Source organism: Staurois parvus, unplaced genomic scaffold (genome assembly GCF_062004578.1).
Source record: "Staurois parvus isolate SC_StPar_1 unplaced genomic scaffold, SC_StPar_1.0 ptg000024l, whole genome shotgun sequence".
Taxonomy (NCBI): Eukaryota; Metazoa; Chordata; class Amphibia; order Anura; family Ranidae; genus Staurois; species Staurois parvus.
The window spans coordinates 888,600-910,952 of record NW_028317820.1 but is presented as its reverse complement, the minus strand read 5'-3'; the positions used below and the strand labels follow the sequence as shown (position 1 = coordinate 910,952).

At 41.2% G+C, this 22,353-nt stretch overlaps 1 protein-coding gene across 1 annotated transcript in view; it reads right to left on the bottom strand.

Annotated features, from left to right (window-relative positions):
- The window catches only part of LOC149472050 (uncharacterized), a 481,288-nt gene that overhangs the window by 47,414 nt on the left and 411,521 nt on the right, over positions 1 to 22,353 (bottom strand). Inside the window, exons 12-19 of the mRNA XM_089693277.1 lie at positions 20,006 to 20,380; positions 19,133 to 19,426; positions 15,942 to 16,292; positions 14,064 to 14,171; positions 9,952 to 10,311; positions 7,250 to 7,549; positions 5,969 to 6,316; positions 4,087 to 4,395 (exon numbers count right to left, since the gene is read on the bottom strand). Of these exons, the coding sequence (XP_089549403.1) occupies positions 4,087 to 4,395; positions 5,969 to 6,316; positions 7,250 to 7,549; positions 9,952 to 10,311; positions 14,064 to 14,171; positions 15,942 to 16,292; positions 19,133 to 19,426; positions 20,006 to 20,380 (2,445 nt within the window). The remainder of the gene's footprint in view (positions 1 to 4,086; positions 4,396 to 5,968; positions 6,317 to 7,249; positions 7,550 to 9,951; positions 10,312 to 14,063; positions 14,172 to 15,941; positions 16,293 to 19,132; positions 19,427 to 20,005; positions 20,381 to 22,353) is intronic.

Here is a 22,353-nt window from a genome sequence, read left to right as displayed (position 1 = left end):
GCATGGTGGGAGGGAAAAGTCCGGGTCCGGATGGATATTCGGCTAAATACTATAAAAAATATAAAGAGCTTTTACTACCCAAGATGAAGATTTACATGAACGCTTTGGGGAATGGGATGGAGATAAGGGGAGAATCTTTACAGGCTAATATAGTATTGATACAGAAGGAAGATAAAGACCCCTTGCAATGTGCGAGTTATCGACCAATAGCGCTGTTGAATGTAGACACTAAAAGATATGCAAAGGTTCTGGCAAACAGACTGAAAGAGCTGATACCGGAGTGGATACATAGAGACCAGGTGGGGTTTGTCTCAGGAAGAGAGGGTAGAGATAATGCTTTGAGATCACTGTTGCTTATACAGGAGGGCAAAAAAGGGAAAACCCCAATGATACTGATGTCGATAGATGTTGAGAAGGCATTCGACAGAGTAAGTTGGGGTTTTATGATGGACACTCTGGAAGCGTTAGGGGTGGGAGATAGAATGAGAGGGTGGATTGGAGAGTTATATAGAGGGCCTACTGCTACCATAATGGTAAATGGAGGAAGATCAGAGTATTTTAAGATGTCAAACGGTACAAGACAGGGATGTCCATTGTCTCCATTGTTATATGTGTTATCACTGGAGCCCTTACTGTCCATGATTAGGAAGAACATAGACATAAAAGGAATAAAGATAGGAGATAGAGAACATAAGGTAGTGGCTTACGCGAACGATCTGATGTTTTAGGTTGGAAACCCCAGAACATCACTTCCAAATTTAATGAAAGCACTGAGGGAGTACGGAGACATGTCGAACCTGAAAATTAACCCGACAAAGACCGAAATCTTAAACATAAACCTCAAAAACAGCGAAAAGGAAAAATTACAAGAGGAATTCCCTTTCCTTTGGAGAGACAAAGAATTAAAATATCTAGGAATAAACCTATCAGCCTCAATTAAGAACCCATATAAAGCCAATTATATAACATTATTAAATGAGATTAAAGAGGAGCTGAGGAGAGTGGGAAATGGAAACCCATCGTGGATAGGTCGCATAAACTTGATAAAGATGGTAATTGTCCCCAAAGTATTATACAAATTTTAAATGATCCCAATCAAACTCCCAGAGGCATATTTTAAAGAACTTAGGTGTCAGGAATCTAGGAATGACCAGAAAGGCGTGGACTGACACAGGGAAACGCAGGTTTCAGGTACAGTATAATACAGTTTATTATTAGCCACCCATATATATATATATATATATATATAAACGCACAGTGAGCAAACCAACCTTCCAGATATATATATATAAACGCACAGTGAGCAACCCAACCTTCCACTAATCTTAGGAGGTCCAGGAACACAGGCGTAGTCAGGTCTGGAGAGGTGGAACGGTCAGGCCGGCCGTAGGGTTCTGTAATGACCGTTTGGTGGTACCTCTAGTGGTCCCCAGGACAGGATTCCCCAGGGCGCGGAGTCTAAGTCCCAGTCTGCTATTCACCAGGGCCCCTGATGGTGGGGATGGACTTGGAGCAGACAGGAACCAGGTTGCGGCCCCTGAGTACACCTGCTAGTGGTAGAGGGATCCGCCAGAGGTATGTGCAGGTACGGCTGGATCCGTGCAGGATGGATGGATGGCAGAGTAGTTAGCGTGGTCAGACGGGCCAAGTCAGCAACGTGCGGGCAGCAAGGTATTAAAGGAGCAGGCAGAGAATGGTCAAGGTCACAAGCCGGGTTCAGTAACTCACGGGCAGCGCGGTACAGGGGATCAGGCAGAAGGATGGTCAGGCAAGCCAGGGGTTCAGCAGGAGACGGTCAGCAGAGGTCAGAATCAAGCCGGGTCAGCAACAAAGCAGGAACACAAGATACCAGGTACAGAGGCTCATGGGAAACCATACACCAAGGCCCAGAGCACAGGCCTGGTCATGCCTTATATACACCTTTCTGCAATCAGCCCCAGGTTTGGCTGATTGTGAGCTTCTGGCTGCTAAGAGCACCCGCTGGTCAGCTCTGGTACTGCAGCCCACACGGCAGGTGAGTCCCACCACCAGTGCTGAGAGCACCCGCTGGTCAGCTCTGGTACTGCAGCCCACACGGCAGGCGAGTCCCACCACCAGTGCTGAGTCTATTCCTGACATTAGGAAAATGATAATAAAATGTATATGGAGGAATAAAAAGCCTAGAATAGGTTATGAAACATTGACTAGAAGTAAAGAAAGAGGAGGATTGGGGGGTACCAGATTTTAGGAGATATTACAAAGCGGGGATAATCGCGAGAATCTTCGACTGGATTCATAATCCGGAGAAATGTTGGGTTAAAATTGAGAAAGCACTGAGTGGAATAAGTCTAAGTAAAAGTATTTGGGTACCCGCACAATACAGGGAATTAGAGGAGAGCACAAGCACGTACACTCTTAATGTTTTAAAAGAATGGGATTTATTACACAGACAAAAGGGGTGGGTTTTTAATTCACAATTAATACCACTTAGGAACACAAAATATTTTATCCCGGGTAAGGATAGCATAGCAGGGAAATGGATTATAAAACAGGAGGCGCAACTGAGAGATATAATGGCTGGAGAGGAAATTGGGTCATACAAGGATATGGAGGAAAGAAAGGGTGAATTCTTTAATAAGATGGATAGATTAAGATATTACCAACTGAAGTACTTTTTTGAAAGCCTTCCAAAGCCTATAAGAACTAGAAAAGACTGGAATCCATTTGAAAGAATATTTGAGTCACAGGGAAATGGTAGACACGGAATGGCAAAAATACACAAGATATTAATGGAACTTGACACAGACACAAAATTAATGCACATAGAGAAATGGAAAAGAGATATGGGAAGAAAAATAGAGGAGGAGGAGCAGAGGAAAATGTTCACATTAATTCACAAAAATATTAGTATGAGGGAAGTAGAAATAAACTATAAGTGTTTGAATAGATGGCACATTACCCCCAACGTGGAGCACAAGATGAATATGGAAATTTCACAGATGTGTTGGAGAGGTTGCGGAGAGGTGGGCACGTGGTATCATATGTGGTGGGAGTGTCCAGAAATACAGGTGTTCTGGCGAAGGATAGTTTATTTGATAGGGAAAATTACTAAAATCAATATAGGATTAGATCCAGAATTATGCCTCCTCCATATCTCAGAACTTTCAGTGAAAGCATATAAGAGTTCGGGGATATGGCATTACTTGACCGCAGCAAAGAGCCTGATACCCAGGTTCTGGAAGAAAAGAGAGGTGCCAACTGAGGAGGATTGGATGGGTAGAGTAAATCAGATTTCTGGGACAGAAAGATTGTATTATATGCACGAGGACAAGTTGGAGATGTATAATAAAAAATGGAAAGGATGGGAAGAATATAGAGAAAAGGTGAAATATATGAAGAGATAACATCCCTGGAAGTTGGTTTAGAATTGGGTTCAGGAACAACAGAATTATGTGGAGTTAATGGGGGGGGGGGGAGCGTGGGGGGGGGAGGGGATGGGGGGATGGAGGGAGGGATGGTGGGAGGAGAAAGTTATGTATGGAAATGGGTTGTGTGGGGAGAAAATACGTTTTTGATAATTGTTTTAGTGGAGATGTTGAAAAGATTTGTATATGAACTGAAAAATTAATAAATATTTATAAAAAAAGAAAATTACAAATTACAGGAGCATCACAAACTTGGAATGCAATTATTTCTTACAATTTTGAGAAGGTGCCATTTTGTCCGGTCTATTTTTGGGATTTTGTGTGTAATGTGTCAGATTTAGCTTTTTGTTTCTCCACTTTTTTGTGTCATATCAATACAAACAAAAGAAATAAACATGAGAATGCCGAAACATTTGTAATTGCAACATTTTTATGGACAATGTTGTGTATTATCTGACAGCAATGCAGGGGTGCCGATATTTTTGGCCATGACTGTAGGTGTGAACCAAGCGTTAAGGTTTGTTTTAGCAATGTTTCCACCCCAGTTATATATAAAATAATTAGGATTTATAACTTTGTATCCTCTGGTATGAGCAGTATACTCAGTTACCTCCCATTGTTTTCTTGTTTTACGGAGGAAAATATTGAGTTCCTTAATATACTATAAGTTTATTTCTCTTACCTTTATCTCTTATAGAGAATTCCTTGTATTCCTCCTCCTCCATGGACTCGTGCCTCCAGGTCACTCTTACTCTGAAGTCTGGATGGTGTAAGAGATTCTCAGGGATGGTACATCTACTGGTAACACTGAATGCTTTATGTAAATTAGGTGTATATGTCTCCTTAGATGGGCAATGTTCCGGCTTCCCTCCTGACCAGTAACACCACTGAATCTGGATGTGTTTGGGATAGAACATCTCCAATACATAAGACAACATTACCTCCCCACTGCCCAGAGAGGCTTTTATCGGCTTCCTCGCTTTTGGTTTAGCTGAAAGAACATGAAAGTTTTAATAAAAATAGTAAAACAAAAGTGTTTCAAATCCCATGGCCAGCTGCACCCTATTGTCCACAATTAAAGTGATTTTGAAAGTAGTGCATGCACTAATTCAGGTGTGGCTTGCATAGAAATCTGTGTCTTGCAAGCTGCAGATGTCTTTCAAGTCGCACCTGACATCTGACTTTGAAATAGTGCGGCTTCACTGGAAGTCGTACAATTTCAAAGTCGTATTGGTGCGACCGGACTCTTAGGGTCTATTTATAAAGAATTTGCTGTGCAGATGCATTTGCACAATGAATGGTCCCCGTATTGTTTGTAATATATTCATCTCCTATGATCACCAGCTTCATCTAAGGGCCATAATGTGGTATTTTTCCGAAATACCTCAACAAAAACATTATCACATTCTGGCCACTAGGTGAGACTGACAATCATAGAGGACAATCATATTACAAACAATACAACAACCATTCATTGTGTTTGTGCGAATTCTTAAAGCAGAGCTCCGGGCAAAAACTTCTTTACATGTCCTTGTTGCTGATTTCCTACCTTCAATGAATATGCCATCTATCTTCTGGTTCACTCAGTAGTTGCTCTGAAATACTCTATTCATTTTCAAATCAAACCATTAATTATTTTTGGTTTCCTGGTTGTAGAACCAGTGTTGATATGCCTCCTATTCCCCCAGCCACTGGTCTCAGCACATCCCTTCTGTAGTTCTTTCTCCAGGAAGGAGAGATGTCATTCAGCCCCACTTGCAGTGGTGGATGGACCGAGACTCTCAGACACATTCAACATGTACCCGCCTAGTGTACCCACCCACACTACTATTCCCTGTGGTTGATGGGAAATGTAGTTTCCTTTTACAGCAGAGAAAGAGGAGATGATATGATATCATCCCAGCTGTTATACCTCCTCCTTACAGAGAAGATGCTGTTATCTTATGAATTACAGAGATGAGGTCAGGAGAATTCAATTAGATTTTTCTCCTAAATGGTAAGGTTTTTTAAAATGTTAAACTGTTTAGTGTTTTGTGTAGTGTAGTGTACTAATTGGTGTTTTTTCTTGGCCTATCCCAGAGTTCTTCTTTAAAGGAGAAGTATAGCAAAAGCTATTTTGGCTATACTCCTCTATTTTGGCTATACTTTTGGGATCCACCCAGAAGCCTAGACCGGCAAATGGCTCAACCTCTTAGCGAGTCACCGAGAGCCTGAGCCAGCCATTCCTGTCCCTTCCACAGCCCAGCTCTCCAGTGAGCGTTAGAGGGGCAGAGCAGAGAGCTGGTGACTGACAGTCATGAGCTCTCTGCAGGCTAAAAACCGAGAGCGGAGGGATCAGCGGTGTTTGGTCGCTCAGTTCTTGGTCATAGAGGTGGCAAGGAACAGATGCAGCTGGGATCGGTGCTGCAGCCATCTAGGTAAGTATGATTGTTTATATTTTTAAATCCCCATACTTCTCTTTTAAGACACCTGCACAGCAAATTTCTTATACATAGACCGCTATCTATATTTTCATTTGCTGAGTGTGCATGTATATTAATTGCCACAAACCATGGATCACTTACCCTGCACCTGTAAAGGTCCAGATATTCTCTCTAGGGGTCTCTCCAGGCTGGGATGGGACACTCTACACATGATCTCCGATTCTCCATCTTTCACGAACGGTGTGAACAGCAGTCTGGCTGTGCAAGAATAGGTGTGATCGGACTGTCTCTGGGACTGGATGTCTGGTATCTGGTACTTCTCATTGTGTGATAGAGGAACATATTCCTGGGATCCTTTCTCCTTCCTGTACCAGCTCACCGTCACAGCATCGGGGAGGTATCCGGAGATGTTGTACTGAAGAGTGTTCTGTCGCTCTATTAATACATGGGGTATGGGGACCTCCTCAATCACTGGGCACCAGGATAGACCTTTATAGAACAACATGTAGATTATAAACATCAAAGACCCCAAATATTCTCCAACAGTCCATGTACAATACACTGTACCAATGCTATTATCTAGTTTTTAAAACCACACAATCGGCAAAACATAAACATGTATGTTGTATTCTCTTGAACAAAACTAGCTGTACGACTGTGTCCCTCCCTTTCACTGTCATGGCATGAATATGCGTTATTTCAGCTTGTTAGTATAATCAGAAATTGGTAAATTGGTGGATAAGATGCCACCGGTACAAGAGGTGATAACATTGTTTTTCCTACTTAACTATTAAGAAGATGGAGAACTTCCGTTAGATGATAACTGTTATACAGAGTTTAATAAACCAGAGCCAAACCCTCAGCGTTTTTAAGCTTAACACATTGAGTTCAATAAAATAAACATTCCCCAATAAACTGTTTAAGATTCTCAACCTAACATTTTCAGTATATATCGTTCAATGCTGCTGGCTCCTGCTCCTTCAGGGCTGCTTCCCTGAACTTCTAGTCTTCAAGGGAAAGAGTCAGCAGTGGACAGTGCAGTCTCTAGTCAGCTTGGAGAAGGGAGGAGGAGGGAAGAGCAGAGGAATGCCTTGCCATGCTAAGCTATAGGGTTGGGTGTTTCTATTGATGCCCACAACAACTCCAGTCCCTGCCTATAAGGGTCTCCATAGGATCCTGCAAGAGAAAGGAGCCACCTTTTAATAGAAAACCTGGGGCAGCAGTCATTGCATCAGATTAAACAGGAACATAGGCAATGATTAAAGATCAAGAAGCTGCATACTTGGTAAATGATTAAATCAGCTGCTGGAAAAGCTTAAAAAACTGAGGGTGTAATATCACTTTAAACAATATATTAATTTTCATGTGATGCACATTAGACAAAAATGAAAATCAAGCTATGATCCAGAAGTAGACTCTTACCCGGATCTCTCCAGGACAGGACTCGTGACTGTTGTCCATCCAGGGATTTGTGGTCCCAGGTCACATGGAGGGTGAAGTTGGGATTTAATAAGAGATTTCCTGGGACAGTACAATGACTGTGCACATTATATGTATGATCGTTATTCTCTTTAAACTTCTCTCCAGACTTCAGTTTTTCTTCTCCTGATCTCCAGCTGAGCTTTATATGTTTGGGGTAAAAATTCTGGAGGTTCAGAGAACAGAGAACATCCCCACCATCACATAGACTTGTCTTCACAGGTTCCATGATTTGCGGCTTTGCTAATAGTAGACATTAAAAACATTCAATAGGCTTGATTCATTAACTTGGATGAGGTACCATAACACCAATACTTATTTGTCCTCATGATCATTTTTCCCTAAAAATGCTCCATTCACAAAAAATAAAAGTCACCAGGATCTGTAATCTTTAGTTTACCAGGGAAATAATCAGTTAAAAGCCCCATTTTCTCACTAATTAGTTTACCTCACATCAAATGACTCCTTTTTCTCTTCCCCCTCCTTATTAACATTTCCAGTTATCACCATCCAGAAGCTGCTGCTCTTTAGAGGGGTGATAGCCTCTTTGTGAATTGACTTTTACCTTGATTTTTTTAATAAGGGTCAATAAAATAACAGCTAAGTGCAGTAATAAAAGGTTCTTTTTTAAAAAGACAATCGATGACTCACTTTTTTTAAAAACAAGATTTGCTTATCATGTAAATGTGCCGTTCTGGGATGGTAAGCCTGCTGGTGGATTCTTCCACGATGGCTCTCTCCTGTAGCTGCCAACTCAGTAGCAGGAAGCTGTTAAGCCGAACCTGGAACCACCCTAGAGCACAGGTGAGGCGCAGGAATGGACATGACGTCACACCGGGCAGGACCTGTGGCAAAGGGTGTGGCTACGTTTTTTCAAAATGCTTAAGTTCCTTTCTCAAGATGGCTTGAGAAAGAAGTTTAAACACTCCAAAACATGTAACCATGGCCCTGTGCCACAGGTCCTCCCCAGTGTGACATCACTTCCGCTCCTGCACCCCATGTACGCTCCAGGGTGGTTCCAGGACTTATTACTATTTTATTTCAGGTACTTAAATAGCACCATCATTTTATGCAGTGCTTTACATGTATATGTTGTACATTCACATAATTCCCTAACCCTCAGGGGGTGTACAATCTAAAGTCCCTAACTTACATTCATACATACACATACTAGGATCCAATTAGCCTACCAGAATGTCTTTTGGAGTGTGGGAGGAAACCCATGCATGCACAGGGAGAACATGCAAACTCCAGGCAGGTGGTGCCATGGCTGGAATTTGAACCAACAATCCTACTATTGCCAGGCGGAAGTGCTAACCATTTAGCCACTGTGCTGCCCCAGGTTTGGCTTAACAGCATCTTTCCACTGAGCCGGCAGCTGAAGGAGAGATCCATCGTGGAGGAATCTACCAGAAGGCTTACCATCCCAGAGAGGCATCTATACATGAGTGAATCTTGTTTTTTTTTTTTAAAAGTGAGTTGCCAATTGTCTTTTTTAATAAACAGCCTTTTAATACTGCACTTAGTTGGCACCCCCTGTTGTCCTCCTTTAGACTTTGCAGATCATTCCTGTCTCTTGGTGAAGCTGCCACTGATGTATGTGATTACCGTATATTGAAGGACTTTGTTCTTAGGACTCTTTCATAGAACTTTAAAAAACTTTAAGAGCATTTTTTTAAATTTGATTTTTAGAACACCCAGTGGTTTCTTTCCCCTTTGCGCCATTATTCATTTACTTTTTAATAAAATAACACTAACAGTGTTATAATAGCCATAATAGAGGTAAAATACAAATACATATAGATCAGGCTAAATTAAATGCATTATGCTTCTTTTGCATGTATTACTGTAGCTCAGTAAAACTGCATGTACGATAATAAATGTATACTTTTGTTTTTTTTAATGTATTATGTGCTGCAGCAAGGATTCCCCTATTCTGTACCTATTCTGTGCTGGCAGCTCTCTGGAGAGTCTGACCAGTGCTTTTACATACAAAGCAGCGGCCCGGATCTCCAGTCATCTGACTTGCCACTCTGTACAGTGCTCCAAATAATGGCAGTCATGCTCCCTTTGACCCATGCCATTTCTTTCCCTATTGCACGTGAAATGACTTTGGATATTCATGAAGGATGTCATTGGTGACCATAACTTTTGAAAAGATAGTTGCTAGGCTTCCATGCAAGTATATTTTCTTCAATACTTTGAGTTGTTGACCTGGATGGATCAAGACAATGGAATTCCGACACTTTTCTGACTCAACTGACTTCTGAATCAACACTATACATAGCCAGGCAATATGAATTTTTAAAAGAAGACCAGCAGTCTCGAACAAACTCATATATGGACAACCATGGCCATGATATTGATAATCTTCTAACTTTAGTCAATGTAAAAGCAGAGAAAGCTGTACTGCGAGTAAATCACTAAAACCAACTTCAGCACCTCTATTATGAGCTTTGAGGATTAATTATTCCACAGTGCCTGAGGCTACAGGAGTAAAGGTGTGTTTTAAAGCTCACTCACTGATGATTAAGAATATGTAAAACTATGGCTATAGCCTGACCACAAATTCACTTAAATAAATGAGGTATTCCAACAAACAATATTGACAGAAACATATACATAAATACAGGCGGTTATTTTACCGTATATTGGCTTAGGTTGGAATTTCTTGGTCTCGGTTTGTCCATCAGAGGAAATTTTGCAGGCAATAATTATTCCCATGTGTTTGAATGCCGATGGTACTAATGTCAGTGATGCCGTTAAATTAAGCAGTCCATCTCTATCAGACTTTTCTGTCTCCTTAGATACCATGTAACCGGAGTCTATCAGAGGATTGCCTCCAGTGTTGGATATTTCCTCTACTCTTCCATCTGTCTGTTCCACCATCCATATCACTCGGGTGTCCTTAGCACAATCAGACACTGCACAATGCAAAATTAGCTTCTCCCCATGAAACCACTGACAAGGTCCCTGAATTTCCCCAACCATGAATGTCTCCTCATCTGACAGACAAAAACAGAAATTGCAGAATACCAATTTAAAAAGTACAAACCAATATTTGAGCTACAATTTACTATACTACATAAATCTATACAGTAATCCATCATTTACACTTTAGAAGATAAAAAAGAGATAAGCAAAAGATGAACAAAAAAGGTATGACAATTCTGTACTGTCTGTCCTTGGCTGTATGCTGAATAGGGGAATACTGTCAAAGCTGTATATTCTAAACACAGACATTTTGAATGGAATCCATAAAGGGAATTCATAAAGGGTGTCTTAGGGACTCTAGAGTTCCGTTGGGTCTCCACACCAAAATTGCTGGTGTTTGCTCTAGATTGATGTACCTGCCAGAAACAGGCACACAAATCTGTTGGAGGCTGGCACTGCGGTCAGACTAGTGTACATACTACACTCTCCTTCCTCAGTGCACGCCTTCCCTCCCCTGCCATAGTGCCCATCGCACAGACAGGCACATGGCTTAGTTATGTAGTAGGGTGGGTGGAGTCTTTTGGAGAACAGAAAGCAGCAGTCAGGCTGAATAAACAAGTTTAATTGTGGGTTTCCTTTTTTTAAAAAACAGTACTATTTGTTGCAGCAAGGATTAACATAACATATGCTAGTATCAGGCCAGACAGCTAGACCACTGGTGATTCAAGTCTCAAGATATTTGACACCCCCATGACCAGTGTAACAATCCATAGTGATCACAATGCCTAAGCAATCAGATATCTGCCCTCTGAATTGAGAAGCATGTAACATGGTATTAGTATCCCACTGTGAGATTTTGGAGTAGGCCTTACTTCTGCCGCTAGATATCTCCATATGTCCTTATTTCCTAGTGTAGAACTGTTTTATAGGGGATGTGCATCCACTGCTGTGGCTGTGGGTTCTGGGTGCCATTTTGAAGAGTTTTGTGTCACATTTGGACACCAAACTTCTATGTGATTTGAGCAGGCAGCGTAACAGAAAGGGGGCAGTGTGCATGAGGGGATTCGTGAGAAGGAACACTTTTTCACTCTGGGAGAAGAGAAGACAGCAACCATGTTGGTTCTTTTGGGAATGTTGCTTCCCCTCTGGAGGAGCAGCACTGCCCTGACTGGGGTAAGAGTGCAGAGCGCAGAGTTTCCCCAAGTATGGAATACCTTTCTGAAGACAACGATTATGTTAGCACCAGTTTTCTCTATGGAAGCATAGCTTATTGTTTGAGGAATTATGCGCTGAAGCACTATTTTCTGTGTAAGGATGCACATCTCTGTTTGTCTTGAAGATTTTTAACTCAGTAAAGGCTTGTTACTTTTGAAACTACATATCAGTTGGGACATTTGTTATTCGGAAAGGAGGATAAGAAAATCTTGCAAGAAAAGTAATGTTATCACCTGTGTGATGGAAGACTCTGTAGTCTAATCTGATACTGTCATGCTGAAAGCTCTTCGTGTCTGTATATGTCAAGGACTTGGGTCACCATGTTGTGTCCACTGTGACAGCCCTGAGAGTTTGGAATATTCCTGGATTGGAAGGTGGAAGACTGGTTGGAATGCTACAGTGTGGTCCTGGAGTCTGGGTTTCCTCAGGGCAGTAAGGTCAAATAGTCATGAATTCAGGGAAATCATTTTGGATAGGCCTGAACTGATGTATACAGGTGCACCAGGTAATATCTGTTCTGCAGAAGCTGACTCGCTTAAAGTAAATGTTTTGGATCAGTTAGTTGGCCTGCTGGCTGGTATGCAGTGATGCAGTGCGGACTTTTTGGGTGCTCTTCTCCTGAAAAGCTCTCCAACTTTGGTCTCTGTCATCTCAATGGCCTGGTGTTGCAGAGGTTTCCCTGGGTGGTGGCCTGGAGCTACTTGGAAAAGAAAGAACTCTCTTAAATAAAATTTCCCTGAGACAGTATTGAGGCTATGAAGAAGTGAGCCCAGAGTTTTGACTGGGAGAAGACCCGGAGACTGGGAGTCCCAGAGAGATGGGGATAATGACCTCCCCTATCTGCCTAATAAGGAAGATAACTCTGAAGCAGAAAATGACTTAACAATTTGCTGAAAACAATTATTCCAGCATAGCTTACTGCTTATCTCATTGTCCTGAGCTGTTTTTACACTATATTCCAGGAAATTTACAAAGCAAAAAACTTCACATCATAAGGGTTGAATCCTTACTGTGCCTTCTAATGTCCCTTTGTTTATTTTCAAGAAATATAGAAAGATTTTTTTGACAGTTTTTAATGTTTAACATGCTGATGAGCCAGCTCTACATCAGCTTACAAAACCAATTGTTTCTTAGTGACAGCTGAAGGAATTATACTTTTCATAAGATGTCCTTCAGGATCTTCTTATTACTAAAGACCATAAGGAGAAATGATTAACCAGCAATAAAAACACATCACCCATACCTGTCGGTTCAAAAACAGTGTCAGTCTTAGATACATCCTGTGGAAATTGGAGACGAGAGTCTTGCTGACTATTTTCTTGAGGCAATGAAATCATAGTCATAGATAACACACAGCTTGTAAATAGGAAATACATAAACAACCATCATGTATGGTGCATATATTATGAGGATACAATGCCCAGTGGGACGTTCTAATAAAAGTGATGCATGGAAAATGCCTCTGCCTCTGATATAGTAGGTAGTAATTGGGTTAAAAAATGGAAGCAACTTCCTAATGCACCAACATCTCCATATTTCCTGAAGCAAAATCTTGTGGTGTTTGAAGCACCCAGCTCTCCCAGTATGCAGCGGGGATGAGATCCAAAGGTCTGCTTTAAACTCTAAGTATGTACAGTTCCCTAAAGAACTTCTTTATAATTAAAAGTCAAACAATGATTTTCTATGGAATACATTGTATACTTCTATATCCACTAATCTTCCCTCCAAAGTTTACAGTCTTAAGTCGTCCATAGATGGAACAATTTTCTTTCCTGCAACCAACTGTTCAGTCAGGATCAACATCTAACTTCTGGATTCAATCAAAATTGGGCTTTACCACTTTGCATATTTTGTGAAAAAATAAAATGGTTAACAGTAGAATTCTAACTAGAAAATTAATTAATTATCCCCTTTATTATTTTAATTGTTTTTGTTCTGTATTAATGCAATGCTAATGATTAATGCAGTAAACTGCTCTGCTCTGGGATTTTTCCCGTTATTACCAATCCATGTCCTCGCTTACATATTAAGAAAATATGCACCTTTGTTGGTATCTAAAGTATCTTACATATTAGAAACAAAGGGGTTGGAAATAGCAATGCTTGAACTTTTAATACTAGGTGCTTGCCTGTGTTGGTGTCTTTTTGAATTTCTAAAATTGCTGTTTGGACTCCTTATTTATTTCCTATTGTATAAAATTCTTCAAATAGCAGTAAAATACACCAAAATATTAAAAAAAAAAATGGAAAGAGCTATTTTATATTTTTGTGTTTATATATTATTATAACTTTTTAATGTTTAATGGAAGAATTTTGTACACAAATCCATTCATGGCACTCTGATATCCAGTGCGTACATTGGTGAATCAGCATTGTTCTCACTTGACCTGCGCCTACTATCATTATTGGGAATGATTTTCTACAAAACAAAATCTTATTGTATGAAACCAAAAACTTTACATAAACTTAAAGATTCCTACTTGTGAGTAGTGAAGTAGCATATCAAAAACTGTTCCAAAAGAGTCCTGATGGTTTCCTATTATTTAACTATACCAGTAGAAGGCACAGAACTACATGGATAATCTATAGTAAAATGTCATCGCACTGACCTGTTGGAGGAATTGGAGGAACAGAGCCATCAACAGACAATTCTGGAGTGATCTGGGGAGAAGAATCTTGGTGTTTGTCTTGAGAGATTGAAGCTGCCACCTTCTTGCCTGCAAAACAGACCATATACAGATTTATACGTAAGAGATATTTAATATATCGCCACATTATGAATATCCGATGGGGTCAGTAAAAGAGGGAATTTCTAACAAAAACTGTAGAAAGTGTGTTTGTAAGAACTAGTATCTACATTCATCAAATACAAAATTAAAATGTTCATACCTACCACTGAAAAATGCAGTTAATAATGCAAATCCTAATATGAGTCCTGGCTCTGGAGCCCTACAGATAAACCTAAATGTTTCCTAACCTAACTTAAATTATTAACCTTTTCTTCTAAAGATTGGTTATCCAGCCTTTCATGCTTCACTATGGCCTCCAAGTCAGTCCATTTATCCAGACTATTGTTGGTTTCCCTCAGGGCACAGGTGCTTGTAGCATTGTAACCAACATCTTCATTGCTTTATACACTAACCAGCCACTTTACTAGGTACATCTGTTCAATTGCTTGGTAACACCAATTGCTAATCAGCCAATCACATGGCAGTAACTCAACACATTTAAGCATCTTGATGTGGTGAAGAAGACTTGCTGAAGTTCAAACCAAACATCAGAATGGGAAGAAAGAGGATTTAAGTGACTTTGAACATGACATGGTTGTTGGTGCCAGGTGGGCTGGTCTAAGTATTTTAAAAATGGATCTACTGGGATGTTCACACACAACTATCTCTAGGGTTTACTGAGAATGGTCCGAGAAAGAGAAAATATCCAGTGAGCGCCAGTTGTGTGGAGGAAAACTCCTTGTTGAGTTCAGAGATCAGAGGAGAATGGGTAGACAGGTTGCTGTGACATTCAGATGGAGGGTCAGAATTTGGCGCAAACAATATGAAAGCATTGATCCATCCTGCCGTATCAATTGTTCAGGCTGGTGGTGATGGTGTGGTGGATCCATCCTGCCTTGTATCAATGGTTCAGGCTGGTGGTGGTGGTGTCATGGAGTGGTGGATCCATCCTGCCTTGTATCAATGGTTCAGACTGGTGGAGGTGTCATGGAGTGGTGGATCCATCCTGCCTTGTATCAATGGTTCAGACTGGTGGTGGTGTCATGGTGTGGTGGATCCATCCTGCCTTGTATCAATGGTTCAGGCTGGTGGTGGTGGTGTCATGATGTGGGGGATCCATCCTGCCTTGTATCAACGGTTCAGGCTGGTGGTGGTGGTGTCATGGTGTGGCACTAGAAAGGTGTACCTAGTAAAGTGGCCGGTGAGTGTATGTAATATTAGAGATCACAGGGTCACTCTTTTCTTTCTGATCCTTCTTTCTTCATTAGCTTTATGTTTTCAGTGAGTATTAATTAAACAGTATTATAAATTTTTTGATAGCTGTGCTCATTGCAAAGGCTAGTATGAGGTATAGGTACTATGCTTAGATTTTCAATAAGCATTAACTATACAGAGTTTTGATTCTGCCATTTCCCTTACAGTCCTTCTCCTACCAGTACTAATACATTCCACCTGAGTCCTTCCTATAATTAGGATACATATCCTGTAAGTCTTTATATTGTGAATTGTTAACTCAGAACAAATTATATTAGAGGCACAGTGCAATGTTTTGTAATACACCATCGGGTCCTAATCAATAGTTCCCATACCCGATCAAAGATCCTCCACAGTTTGTGGGAAATTCTGAAGTCACCTCTGGTTTAAAGAATTTGACTGGCAGTATGAAAACCCAAAACCTATGTTCTTCCAGAGAGGAATGACAACATATTTGGAAATCTAGTCTGCTTTGCTATACAGGATGAGGTAATGGATGGTCACCTTTTATAGTAAGAGGTCCTGTGCTCTTCTCTGCCGGTTCTGCTAGAGTGGGATGTTCCACCCGACAGATAAACTCCACCCCCTCTTCTCTGTTGATGGATGGTTCAAACATTAAACAGTTTGTGTAGATGAATGTGTTATCCTTCTGCTTCTCCAGTCGGAGATCCGAGATATTGTATGTTTGGTTGTTGATCACAGGGAATAACTCCTGGCCTCCCTTCTCTTTCTTTAGCCACTTCACACTCAGGACATCAGGAAATACATTGGAGACCTTACACTTCAGTGTAGCCTTTCTGCCAATCAGAAGATTGGGAACTGAAATATTCTGTATGTTCGGCTTCCAGGGAAACTCTGTATGTCAGAGATATACAATAGAAGATAATTATATCAATGTCAGTGACAAAAATAAAGCAATATTTTAAAAAATGATTACTGCCGATTCAACTGAAAAATTGTTTATCCACCTATCTTTTCTCCTATAATAACTGCCATATAAATGTACTCAAACCCAGACTTGATGCTGTATGTGCCACCGTCTAGGATCCATCCTATTTCACTGTCCTGGGAGCTATCATGCCCAGGGGCATATTTACCACAAGGCAAACAAGGCACTTGCCTAGGGGGGCAGCAGCTCCCCTCAGAAGAAGGGATGAAAGAAGGGACATGCGTGTCATGGGAACCAGTTGGGATCCAAGAGAGGCTGCGGACTGCTTGATGGTGTATCTAGAGCCTGACACCCATTCCCAGGGATGTCCAGAGCTTTGCAGATGAGTGTCTTTCTCTCTATTGCCAGGGGGTAGTGGAAGGCTCTCCCGAGTGGGGGGCAGGGGTGTTGTTAGTCAATGTCAGACTCTCTCCACAGGAGGGGGAAGGGGGGATGGTGTTGGTCGGTGTCCATTGGGGCAGACTATTTTTGTGTTGTCTAGGGCAGCACAAAACCTAAATACACCACTGATCATGCCACCCTAATACTGCTCTGTATACACTACAGCGCTATAATCCAGACCGTGTAATTAATTAAAAATGGTATAAATGCCTGACTGTTATACACAGTGTTAAAATTTAAATTTTTAACAGTAGCTCATTTTTCAGGAGTGTCCCACTTTGGGAAAGACAGCAGAGATGCTGTCAAAATATATAGATGGCTACCTGGAAAGCTTTACTGTATGTTGTGAGAAAGAGTTGAAACTATGTAGTCAGCTATCTCCACTGACACCTGCCGAGGATGGTGGGATCAGTTCTTTAATTTTTATATATGTTTTTTTATCCACTAACTATATGTTTGTATAATATATACACAAGGATATACAGTACATTGAGTTACAATCACCAGCAAGAAGTTTGAATACCATAGACTCATTATACAAAATTTTATACACACCTGATGAATTTTTGGTTTGCTTGTAAACTGTGGAATAAAACTCTAGGCATGCCATTCAGGCATTTATGTAGACATTTTTACTTATTTGCACATTTTGGGTTTTAGCACTAAGGTATATACTGTATACAAGGCCAGTTTTAATATCCATTTGGGGAAATTGTCTACTAGCTGCTGATGGTGTCACTGTTTGATTTAAAGGAACCTAAGGACTTATTTTACACTTTATTACTTTTCATGCTCCAGCTCATTACTACAATCTAAAATGGCCAGCGTTCCTCGCTCTACACCTACATGGTGATTGCCTTATAGTCTAGTTGATGTGTGCAGTACTGAATTACTTGCTAGCTCCCAGAAGAGTAAAATACTGGCCAGTGCTGACTGCCGTATAGAATTGTCCAATGGTACTTTTGTACAGATGTATGGGGAGGACAAAGTAAGGGCAATGGTGGGCCCTTCATGGTAAACTGGGGATGCACTGGAGATATGGCAGGATACATTCATTTTGAATGACTACTTTATTAAATCTCGAATTTGGTTGCTGTGGACAACTTTGATAGTGTCTGCTCTTTTTATTCTGTTAGTATGAAAAAAACAAAAATCTGGGTCTCTGCTCAAACCAACGTCATTTTAAGCAGACTCTCTATTCCACAGTAATAGTAAGCACAGGGCCGCACCCCACATGAATCAACTCCATCCGATAGGAAACACACAGGCTTCATCTACAGTCCTTGCATCATAGCCGCACTTAATGACGCATTTCACCATGATTGGGCTATTTTCAACCAGGGTTCTATGAAACCCTGGGGGTTCATCAAGCAGTGGGTTCAATGACCTCCCTTCTGATAGTGCCTGCAGAGTTCCAGGTCCAACGATACTTAGCACAGAAAGTGGCATGGCATCAATAATCTTTTCAGCTGTCTGTCCACTACTGTAAGGGGGGGGGGGCAAGGCAGTCATTCTTTCCACTGACCACAAAAGTGAAGAACATCCTTCCCACTTGTAACGGAACCGAACCCCGACTGCACTTGGGTATTTCCGTTAAACTCCCGCTTCCTTGTCCAAACACCGACCACAGACACCACCGCTGACCATACAACACTAGACAACACCAGTCTTGTATTAAACCAGGAAATATACTACTTTATTTTGAAACAGATACAAGATATATATATTCAAGGGAACAATTCCCCCCCCCCCCTGCATAATGACACAGGGCAGGGCAAACAACATCTAGCAACAAGAGACACATCAGCAGACACCCCCCACCAAGCCAGTACACACACACATACATCCCATAATAGTTTGCTCACACAATAGAACAATGGGATGCAACCACATGGCATTAAACAATCCACAACCCCCCACCCCACCTATACATGTCTACACAATATTATGACATATCACCCTACACCCCTAACAGGCACAGGGTGACTTACACATTAGAGGGATATGGGGAGCTGAGACAGGGGTCTCCCCACCTCTCCAAAGTGATCTGTGTTCCATGGGCCCCCCACCCAAAGTGACTCCCGTCACACCACTGACCTCAGATGAATTCATTTTAGCAGGGATTCCCTGAGACCTGAAAGTTATCTTAACGGGTTCCTCTGGGATAAACAGGTTGCGAAAGGCTTCTCTAATCAATGCTTATATACACTAAAATAATTATAACTTCATTGCACTAAAAATATTTGTTACATCTTATTCTGATTTTGTTCAGGCAGACTCCTTTAACATAAAACTCAAATAATTGCATTTGTGATTCATGCAAAAAAACAACTTTATTCAGTAACTTCTGGATCTGATCATTTACCTGGATCACGCACAGACATCTCTCTGCTCTCCCAGTCCTCCATGGAGCCGTGTTTCCAGGACACCCTCACAGCAGAGCCTGGACGACTGAAGAATCTCCCAGGAACTTTATATTCACTATGGACACTATAGGTGCCATCATTGTTCTGAGATGTTCTGTTTGGTTCTGAAGTCTCCTTGTCATTCCATTTCATCTGGATATCACTGGGATAAAATCCCTCAATGTCTAGCAAGCACAACACCTCTCCACAATCAGTCAGAGACAGTTTTATAGGACCGGGTGCACTGGGTTTTGCTGGAATAAAGTGAGAAATGATCACTAGAACAAGCCCATAGAAATAGGTGTATCCAAGTAGATGTATCCATTGGTTTGTGCAAAAAATAGATGTATTCATTGCTTTTGTGCATTGTTGGCATATCTACACCATGGAAACTTCCATTTTTAAAGTTCCTGCATACTTCGCACAAAGCTTGAACTCAAACATGACAAAGTAGTGCGCTGCCACAAGCAGCCTGTTTATTATTTGCCATTTTGTGTTTTGGTATATTTCACTCTATTTTCTTTCTTGGTTTTTGGCTAGGTAGTGCAATATACTATATTCCATTCCCAGCCTCACCATGCAGCCAGGATAACATCTTCTGTACTGTATGTGCCAAGGAGCATAAAAACTACATTGAATTTAACCTCTGTGCCTTCTTGGCGAGTAAAACTGCCTGTTGATTTTGTCCAGTCAGCAGGTTGCCTTATTCTTGATACAGACTGAGTCTCAGAAGGTATGTCTTGTGGATAAAGAAACATTTGACAGAACAGTCAAATACTTTTAGCCCTTCTTAAGTAAATACACACAAAATAATTTCAAAAGTGAAATCTCACCATAAAGATATTGGCGTTGAAAAGTCTTTTCCTTCACTTTTCCATCAAAGAGAATCCTACAGGTGATGGATATGTTTTGGTGTTTAGAGATGGAAGGTGTGAAAGTTAGAGAGGAGGTGACATCATGAAGACCCTCTTTATCAAATACTTCAGTTCTTTCTCTGTGAGCCACATAGCCTGAGGACTGATGAGAGCCGCTTTTTACATCTGTTCCATCCTCGCCTATTTCAGAAATAGTTACACCTGCTGCTTTCACCATCCAAATTAATTGAGTGCCTTCCTTACAGTATGAGGCAGCACAATATAAAGTGACCTTCTCCCCGCTGAACCATGTCCGGGGGCCCTGGATGTTGTTTAAAATGAATGTTGGAGCCTCTGGAAGAGTAAGAGAAATATAAAAAAGAAAATTGAAGACCATATTATATGTTAATGCACAGAGAATATAATGGTTTCCTTACAACTAAATACATATAAGGTAGAATTGTAGGTTCTGAAAGACATCCACTGCTGTTAGGATTCAGCACATGACTGGTATATCTTCAAAACTGTATGACATCTGTAAAGCTCAGCAATAGAATAAGCATGTTATTCTATATACTTCATATCTCTTTTGCCAAGTATTAGCAGCTTAAGGCTACTTTCACATTGAGGAGCTTTTGAAGAGTTTTTGCTTTAAAAAAAGCGCCTGAAAAGCTCAAGAAAACTGCTTCCCTATGTATGTGAATGTATATCTATGTATGTTTTCACACTCAGGCGTTGTGCTTGTAAAAACTCCTCCTTGCAGCATCTTTAGGGCATGTTTGGTGAGTTAAAAAAAACGCCCCAGAAATGCCTCTTCCCATTGAAATCAATAGAAAATGCCTGAAAAACTCCCCAAAAACGCCTCTGGGAAGCATTTTTGGAGTAGTTTTTAAGTCACATGTCCTTGAAAAAACACTCAAAGTGCAGCAAAAGTGCGGTAAAAACGCCTATGCGTTTTTGCTGTTTTTTCTGTGTTTTTGTAGCAGATCAGTGTGAAAGTAGCCTAAGGGTTGCTCTCTAAGTTTGCTTCCATTCCTTCCACCCTAATGTAGCAACAAAGGTCCTTTGGTCGGAGATTGCATTCCTTTAGGAAGTTTTAAAGAACCTTTAAAGGAGAAAAACTGCTAAATAGCCAGAGATGCATCAAGCACAGTTGTTCGATGGCAATGCAGCTGAAGTGAGAATGATTCAGTAAATGTTCCTGAGCATGTAAAGAAGCTTCCAATTAATCAAGTGGTACTAACAAAGATCCGGTGCTGGGGGAAATGAAGTAAGTGCTGGTTGTAGGCAGGGCTGTCTTACTGCATGGGCACCAGGTGCATGGGGGCCCCATGATAATCTTACATTATATTATACTTGTCAGCTGTCCCGGCTTTGCCAGGACAGTCATGCACTTTACTAAGCTGTCCCGGGATGTCCTGGACAGCATCCCAGAACCTGTACTGTGCTCTGCTTATCTAAGTATTGTGTCCTCCTGACTTCCCCTTTACTTCTGCCTCCCCCCTTGTACTGTGCCCTTTGTGTTGATTAGTACTAATATATGTATGTTTCATTCTATCAACTATATATACTTTAATTCTTGAGAGTAATTGCGTAAATTGGGGCAGGTTGGTAGGGGCCCCAGTACATCACTTTTCCCAGGGGCCCATGATGCTATTAAGACTGCCCTGTTTGTAGGGTGTTGCACATTGGGGTATTCTGCATGAGTGTGACATCACTGAGATGCATGCTTCTCAGGACTGGAGCCCCATGGTGAAGTAACAGAAAGCTCGTTTGTGTATGCAAACACTTACAGTATGAGAGTCTCATATGTCCCCTCTCGGAGATCCCACTGAGTGCTGCAAGACATAGCCTGAGTTCATGAGGATGATTGTGCATTCCCAGAGAAGCTCCTAGAGACTTGTGTTGGGTCTGGACCCTTTGGGCTCAAAACTGAAAGTTGCTCTCTCTCTGAAGCCACTAAAGTATGAATAGAAGTGCACAGAAACATCTAATCATGGAAAAGAGAACCTCCATTGTGTATGCAGATGTTTGGGAGAATCTCAGATTCCTCCTCTCAGAGATCCTGCTGAGTGCTGCAGTACATAGCTGGAGTGCATGAGGCTGAATGTGCATTGCCAGAGAGGCTCCTTGAGACTTGTGTGGGGTCTAGGCCTCTTAGGGCCAAAGCTGAAGGTTGCTCTCTCTCTGAAGCAACTAAAGTATGAATAGAAGTGCACGAAAACATCAAATCATGGAAGAGGGACGCTCTGTTGTTGTAATACTTCTGCACATGAGTGGATGTTTCTGATCACTATTTTGCAAATTAGACCCAAAGTATTCATTAC